At 49.0% G+C, this 8,382-nt stretch overlaps 1 protein-coding gene across 1 annotated transcript; it reads left to right on the forward strand.

Annotated features, from left to right (window-relative positions):
• The first annotated feature begins 409 nt into the window (after positions 1-409).
• On the forward strand, positions 410-7,572 carry Lyzl4 (lysozyme like 4). Its single transcript, XM_052189761.1, has 4 exons — positions 410-548; positions 662-811; positions 1,730-1,808; positions 7,483-7,572. The coding sequence occupies exons 1-4, from the start codon at positions 410-412 to the stop codon at positions 7,550-7,552; spliced, it is 438 nt and encodes a 145-aa protein (XP_052045721.1). The 3' UTR covers positions 7,553-7,572.
• The last annotated feature ends 810 nt before the right edge of the window (positions 7,573-8,382 follow it).

Below are 8,382 nucleotides of genomic sequence, written 5' to 3' on the forward strand. Positions count from 1 at the left end.
GGCCAGCAGCTTGTCCTCTGAGGCTGACCCCTGTGTGGACAGCCAGGGAGGCCAGTGGAGGTTGCTAACAGAAAACCTGGGCATGAGACTGTCGAGGCCACAGCTTGGGACACCATGCAGGCTAAAGGCAGTGATGGAAGTAACTCACCGTAAGCAGGGATGGCTGTGCGCAGCGATGTGTGTGCAGTGAGCTGCCGTCCTCCCCTCCTCTTCCTCTGTTTCCTCTTTCTCTTTCTCATCCCCTTTCCTCCCGTCTTTCTTCTTTCCTCTCTCTTCCTGACTCCTCCCTCTGCCCCAGTGCTTCTCTTCTCCCTGGAAAGTCCAGGGCCCCTGTGACCTTGGAAGGAGCTGCCTGACACTCTCCCTTCAGCCGGCATCCACAGCCCCGAGCCACCGGAGCCTGGAGAAGATGCAGCTGTACCTGGTGCTTCTCCTCATCAGCTACTTGCTGACTCCGATTGGTGCTGCCATCTTGGGGCGCTGTACAGTGGCTAAGAAACTCTATGACGGGGGCTTGAATTATTTTGAGGGATACAGCCTTCAGAACTGTGAGTAAGGACCCTTTCAGGCCCTCTCTCCTCACCTCCTTGATCTCTACCCCCTGCCATCTCATCCCCTACCACCAGCATCTTCTCACAGCACATGCTGTTCTACCTCTTAGGGGTGTGCCTGGCTTATTTTGAGAGCAAGTTCAACCCCTCAGCTGTCTATGAGCACCCACAAGATGGCTCCACTGGCTTCGGCCTCTTTCAGATTCGTGACAATGAATGGTGCGACCACGGCAAGAACCTCTGCAGCGTCTCCTGCACCGGTGGGTCCCTTTCTGTCCAGGCCCTCGGGGCACAGGAGCCTGCAGAACCTACATGTTTGGAGGACACAGGGAGAGGGAGCTGGTTGTGTCTAAAGCTCGTCTCTGGGAGGCAGAATGCTAGCCTAACAGGAGAATGAGAGAAGGGGTGTATTAGCCTGAGAAGGATAAAAGATAAAAGCCAGTGGGCCCAGAAGGTGCTGGGATGTCTGGGGTGTTGGGATCAGGGACCGGCACTAGAGCTCAAGCAGCTTGAGAGTAGGAAAAGACGGCTCTGTCTGGTCCTGTGTCACCTGTACATGTTCACTAGCTCCCCAGGGGAGCCATGCTATCACCACGACAGATCAGAAGTCGTTATAAGGACGAGACAGGACAAGTCCAAAGAGGGCAGGTCTGTCTCTCCTAAGGGACCTAAGAATCTCTGGCTGAGAGGAAGCAGCTGTCCAGGGTCCTGGGAGCTTCAGGGAGCTTTGTCAAGAGTTTTCCTAAGACCTTGGCAGGTATCAGTTTAGTTAATGCTCACAGCAGCCTTCGGGAGTAGGTACTATTTCTACCCCACTCTACGAAGAGGCAAACTGGGGCCCAGATACCGCAAGCCCACACCTAAGGGCACACAGCTGCTGAGTGGAACTGGAGGCAGAAAAGTGTGTCCCGAGTCAGGACTACACCCAAGAGACTAGGCAAGGTGTCCCTGACACCTGAGGGGTCTCTGCAGCAAATGGTCTAGGTGTTAGTCCCAGCATCCTTGGCCTCACTAAAGATTTAGAGCATTTCCCTCTACCATAATTGAGGTGTGTCCAGGGTTTTGAGCCTCCGTGAATGACAGGCCATGAGGGCAGTGGGAAGGGAGATTGCAGGGTGGAGAGATGCACTTGCTGTCCTCGGATGCCACAGCATCAACCCACTCCACTTCCTTTGTAGCTTTACTGAATCCAAACTTAAAGGATACGATTGCGTGTGCCAAGAAAATCGTGAAAGGAAAACATGGGATGGGAGCGTGGTAAGTGGGTGTCTGCAGCTCACAATGGAGGCTGGAGGGATGGGAGCGTGGTGACTGGGTATCTGCAGCTCACAATGGAGGCTGGAGGGATGGGAGCGTGGTAAGTGGGTATCTGCAGCTCACAATGGAGGCTGGAGGGATGGGAGCGTGGTAAGTGGGTATCTGCAGCTCACAATGGAGGCTGGAGGGATGGGAGCGTGGTGGCTGGGTGTCTGCAGCTCACAATGGAGGCTGGAGGGATGGGAGCGTGGTAAGTGGGTATCTGCAGCTCACAATGGAGGCTGGAGGGATGGGAGCGTGGTAAGTGGGTATCTGCAGCTCACAATGGAGGCTGGAGGGATGGGAGCGTGGTAAGTGGGTGTCTGCAGCTCACAATGGAGGCTGGAGGGATGGGAGCGTGGTGGCTAGGTGTCTGCAGCTCACAATGGAGGCTGGAGGGATGGGAGCGTGGTAAGTGGGTGTCTGCAGCTCACAATGGAGGCTGGAGGGATGGGAGCGTGGTGGCTGGGTGTCTGCAGCTCACAATGGAGGCTGGAGGGATGGGAGCGTGGTAAGTGGGTATCTGCAGCTCACAATGGAGGCTGGAGGGATGGGAGCGTGGTAAGTGGGTGTCTGCAGCTCACAATGGAGGCTGGAGGGATGGGAGCGTGGTGGCTGGGTGTCTGCAGCTCACAATGGAGGCTGGAGGGATGGGAGCGTGGTAAGTGGGTATCTGCAGCTCACAATGGAGGCTGGAGGGATGGGAGCGTGGTAAGTGGGTGTCTGCAGCTCACAGTGGAGGCTGGAGGGATGGGAGCGTGGTGACTGGGTGTCTGCAGCACGAGCTGGAGGCTGAATAAGGCTGTGACCAAATCCCTCGCAGAAGCAACTGGAGGCAGAAGGGAACCCAGGCACCCTGGCTCACAGTTTGAGGGCCACAGTCTGTCCTGGCAAGGCAGTCAGTGTGGCAAGAGTGTGTGAAGTCCCTGGCTCATGGGAGTCACAGTCAAGGGGTGACAAGAGGTGAAGGATTGTTCTCAGCTGTAGTTTCCCTTTGGTCATCCCGAGAGCTGGTGCTGCCTGCATTCAGGGTGGGACGTCCCTGCTCAGTGGAACCTCTCTAGAAGCATTCTCATGAAGACACTGAGAGGTGTGTTTCCTAGGTGAGGTTAAACATTTGTGAGTCACCATCATAGCTCACATTAATAACACATTCGCTCTGTCTGTCTGTCATCTGTTGTCTGTCCATGCGTGTGTGTGTGTGTGTGTGTGTGCGCGTGTGGAGGCTAGTTATCGATGTGAGCCATCTTCCTCACTTGCCCTCCCCCTCCTTTTTGTGAGGCGGGGTTTCTCACGGAACCGGCAGTCCACTGACTCAGTTGGATTGGCTGGCCAGTGAGCTCCAGGGATCCCTTCCTTTTGTGTCCGCTCCCCAATTTTTGGGGATTTGCCACTGTGTTTGCCTTTTTACTCAGTTCTGAACTCAGGTTCTTGTGGTTGCACTGTAAGCACGCCTTTACTGACTTAGCCAATCTCAGAGATCAGCGTTTTTAATCTTTTAGATCTATGTACTAATTTTATTTTATATGTGAATGTTTTGCTTGCATATATGTGTTTGTTCCTTATATGTGTCTCACACTCATGGAGATCAAAAGAAGTGATCAAATGCCCTGGAACTGGAGTTATAGATAGTTATAAATCATCATGTGAGTTCTGGGAACTGAACTCAGGTCCTCTGAAAGATCGACCAGCAGTGATCTGAACTGCTGACCTATCTCTTCAGCCCTCTGAAGTCAGATCTTTTTATTATTGCTATAAAAAATATTTTTTGTGTTTGCAATGTGATATTGAATTTAAACTGTAGCCTATAGCTCTATGTCTAATACTTTTGTGACACTATCCTGGGACAGTGTGAACAAATGTACCCAAACAGATCAAAGTAACAATTATGTCAAAGTCCAGCTTGGCAAGCTAATGATTTTCTTAGTGTTACTTCAGGCACAGGGACAGCTCAAAGACACTGTAACATCAAGAAGCCCACCCCAATCTCAGTGTGGACTCATTAAAACTGTAAACCTGGAGTCATGTGTGCCTTGTAGGCAGAAAAATATGTTGGAATCTCCTCCCACAAGAAGCTGTACATGTATTCTGTAACCTTGGAAAAGGAGAAGCCGTTGAAAGTCTTATATGTTTCAGAGACTTTCTGAGACTTGTGAAATGTTCCATTCCTGGATCTTAAGAAGCCTCCCTTTGAGAATGGAAATGCTTTAATTCAGAGGATAATCATTGAAAACTGCCATATTATACATTGGACCATTTAAAATTTTAATTTATGTATCTTATCTGGCTATTGTCACTGTTTTAAATAATTCTTCCCCAAACATTCAGCATTTTAGAATTGGCATGTTCTTTCAAGTGTCTGCTTGGGAGATCTACTACAAGGAACATTTTAGGATTATTTGGTGTATTAAGAAGCTGAAGAGAAACCCTGGGCTTGGTGGTGCATGCCTACAACCCCGGTTTTCAGGAGGTGGAGGCAGTAGGATCATGAGCTTTAGTCCAGCCTCAGCAACATAGTGGGTTTGAGGTCAGCCCGGGATGTATGAGACCCTACTTAAAAACAAGGCAGAACAAAAAGAAATGAATAAATACACACCGGAGAGACATGGTGAACTGCCATTTGGGTTTTGTCTCACCCCACCATCTCCTCTGCTCAGCAGCCTAGAAAACCACAAACTCTGGCACCATCTTGGGAAACAGCAAAGTGTAAGATTGTTGTTTTGTACTTTGTGTTTTTCACCACAAGAAAAAAGTGATCATCCTTTCATGTGTCCTTGCTACCTTTCTGTAAGGTGCTTTTTCCTACTTTTGTTACTACTTGCAGTTAAATCCCTGTCAGGAAGTAGCTTAAGGACGAAAGGTTTATTTGGGGGGCTCCGCCCATGGGCAATGCTCTTTGCTTACATGTCTGCAGATCAGGAAACTGAGCTTGGAGAGATGTGGGTGCTCTGCTAACTGGCTCCTCCCCTCCTCTGTTTTTTCCATTTTGTACACCAGCCTGTGGGCTGGTATCACCTGTGTCCAAAGCAGGACTTAGCATGGCCAGTTAAGCTTCTCTGGAAAGCCCTTCACAGGCAGTCTATATGGGTCTTAAGATGATTCTAAAGATGTACCATCAATATTATCCACTATCTTATGTTTTCTTTTATTCCTACCAACTATTTTAAGATAAAGAAATATTTTTAAGTGTGTGTGGTCCCAGGTAGTTGTGAGCTGCCTAGTGGTTGCTGGGAACTGAACTCTAGCCCAGTGTATGTTTTTAACTACTGAGACATCTCTTCAGCCCCTTTTTATATAATTAATGCATTCTTTATAGACTAGAGCTGTGAAATCTTCATCGACTACATCAGTACAAGTTGTTGTCTTGGATTTGTCACTTGTGTTTTGACTTTGTTTATGGTGTCTCATCCTAAAGAAGACCTAATAGTTTCTTAGAATCAAGTACAACTATCTTTTCTCTTGTGGCTTCTGGGTCTGTAGGAAGCCCCCTTCTTAGAAATGTCTTTAGGAATGGAGGAGATGGCTCGGCTGGTAAAGTATTTGCCTTGAAAGCATGAAGCCCCGACTTTAATCCCCAGAACCCATCTTTAAAATCAGTTAAAGTGTGGTGGCGTACATTTATAATCCCAGGGCTCTGGAGGTGGAGACGGGTGGAGTCCTGGGCCTCACTGGCCAGCTGCTTCAGACCAGTAGGAGACCCTATCTCAAAAAACCAGACGGACCATGACTGCGGAACAACACCTGATTGTATCCTTTGGCTTCCATATGCATGTCTGCACACACACACACACACACACATGCATACACACATGTGTGCACACAGACATGCACACACACCATACATATGTACATCTGCACACTCGTGTGCACACACAAGTGCCCATGAATTAAAGGTATTTTATCCTAGAGTCTTCAGAGAACTCCATCCATGTTTTCTCATATCAGAACTCTGCAGACACCAAGTAAGCCCTAGATACTTTTACTAAATTAAAAAAATAGAATTTTTATGATTTTATCTTTTTATGCTTAAAGTTTAGATTCCTTTGGAATTGGTTTGGTTGTGAAAAGTGAGGCCGGCAGTGAGGGTCTGTAGTTTTTGTTGTGTCTGCTCATTGTTGTCAACATCAGGAATCCATTAAAGCAGCCTCGTTGCTGCTTTATGGAGCAGGTGGGAATATTGTTGTTAATGATAACTTTCTCCTGAATGTCTGAGGTTCCTTTCCCGCATGGTCTCCTGAACGTCTGAGGTTCCTTTCCCGCATGGTCTGGGCTTTCTGATTAATTGGTCAGCTTGGCTGAGTCTCTAGGATAACACTAATGAGCTAAGTCATCTTTGTTGCACGGCACTATGAAGCAGTATATGGGCCATGCTGGCCGAGGGGCCTTATTGTCCAGATGCCTGCGAGTTCTTAGTAAGCTGACAGGCAGCCATGCACCCTCTACAGCACAGACTGAGTCTCCCTGCTGTGTTGTGCAGACAAGGGAGAAGAGAAGGCACCTACTGTGGGAGGGTGTGGAACCCCTTCCACACCATCTGCCCTGAAACTTTATGCTTTTTCTCCTGGCCATTTAATTTCCAGAAATAATATCTCTGAGACTAATCATTTATTAATAAATGCCTCAGTCATAAGCTTCGCCTTGTTCGCTGACTTGCCCTTAAGTTGTTGTCCACTTTATCCTAACCCGGGTTCAGCGACGGGGCTGGTTTCCTTTCCTTGTCTTCTTATGTCTGTGTCCTCAGAGTTCCTGGCATAAATCTCTCTTTATTCTAGCCGGACTTCAGCTGCTTGCTGGCTTATGTCTATCAGTGTTCTGGGCCAATCTTTCACACTTCTATTTCCCAGAATTCCCTCTCTTTGTAGTTCCCAGAATCCCCTCTCTTCCTGATGGATGCCCCACCTCCCGTTTTTTTCCTCAGCTCATTGGCCATAAGCTGTTTGATTGACAGATGATGCTTATAAGCAATTTTCTTTACACTTTCCAGCGCTATGAAGAGCCTTGGGGTTTCTGAGAATGTGTGTGTGTGTGTGTGTGTGTGTGTGTGTTCTGAAGCTTCATAGCTATAAGGGACCAGGGGGCCTCTGTCTATTATGAGTCCCCCATCCTGCTAGTTTGAGGAGCAGGACTGCTGATAGGGATACGGACAGGCTCATTTCCAGGAATTGGTACTAGAGACTGGAACTGGGGGAGTACTGTTAGGGGACATCAGCAGAAGAGGTTAGAGGTTCAGTCAAGATGTCCCAGGAAGGGTAAAGAAGGAAAAGAATTTTAAATGCTGTTGAATGAAGACATAAGACAGGCAGAAGGAGCCCAAGGCAATGAACACTCCTTGGGGCGCTGTGCTAGTCAAAGAGCTCTGAAGCTGTCTTAGAGGACTGACTAATACATCACAGGGCAGGGGTGCCCTGGGTGGGTGGGGTTCCTGTGTGAGGCAGGGACAGGGTGGGCATATCATGGAGGAAGCATCTGCTTCCACACCAGGGTGAGTGCTAAGAACTTCAAAAACCTGAGGTCCACACTGGAGAGGCTCAGATGTCACAGGGCTGGCCAGGCAGGTCTGGGCAGCATGGCCCCGGGGACCCCGAGCTCTGACGACAAGGACCTGCTGCTGATCTCTCTGGCCTTTCCTCTGCAGGCCCATCTGGTCCAAGAACTGCCAGCTGTCTGATATTCTGGATCGGTGGTTGGACGGTTGTGATCTGTAGGCGCCTGCCTCAGCGGCCCTGCCTCACTCGCCAGCCGTGTCGTGGGACTGAGGATGCTTTGCTGTTTGCCCCTTCCACCCATCCAGTTATCTCACCACTTGACAGCTCCAGATGGAAAAGGACGACAGTCCTCACTTCATCCAGGGGTGCAGGGTGCAGAATAAACCAGCTAGTTGCTCATCCTGGGCCTGAAGTCTCTGCCTACGTTATTACAGCACTTGGAGTACGACTGTGATCATTATTAACACTTTCATGACTGGTCATTTCTGGTTCTCAAGGGAAGGGTGTGAGAGCAGGGGTGTGGGTCTAAAGTAGGGAGAGGAGGAGGGGACACGGTAGAAGCTGTGACGAGCCACCCAATTGGGGATGAGAGGCTGGGCAAATGGCTTCTTCAGAGCCAAGTTGGCTGGACTTGGAATCACCTAGGAGACACACATCTGCATGTGCCTTTGTGGGGTCAGGGTTACTGTTTGAGCTCTTGGTTTTGTCTCCTTTAAGACAGTACAGGAGCTACCGTGCCTGTTCTGGGGCCCACTCTTCTCACATTTAAAGATGACACAAATAAAATACACCTTTAGGTGAAGAAAGCTGGGATAATGAAAAAGAAGGTTATTTAAAATAACCCCCAGTAATCAGCTTGTCATTGCTGCAGTTTTTTATTACTCTGTAGCCATGTTGAGAGAGCCTCTCGTGTGTCTCAAGCCTGCCTTTGACGGTCCAGGCGTACACGCCTACATCCCCTTTTCCACTTGCAAGCATGGGTGGTCCACTATTAAATATACAGTATTATATCTTGCTTTTTCTGCTATCAGTTTGTGGCCTAATATTTT

Source organism: Apodemus sylvaticus, chromosome 7, assembly GCF_947179515.1.
Source record: "Apodemus sylvaticus chromosome 7, mApoSyl1.1, whole genome shotgun sequence".
In the NCBI taxonomy this organism is placed as follows: domain Eukaryota; kingdom Metazoa; phylum Chordata; class Mammalia; order Rodentia; family Muridae; genus Apodemus; species Apodemus sylvaticus.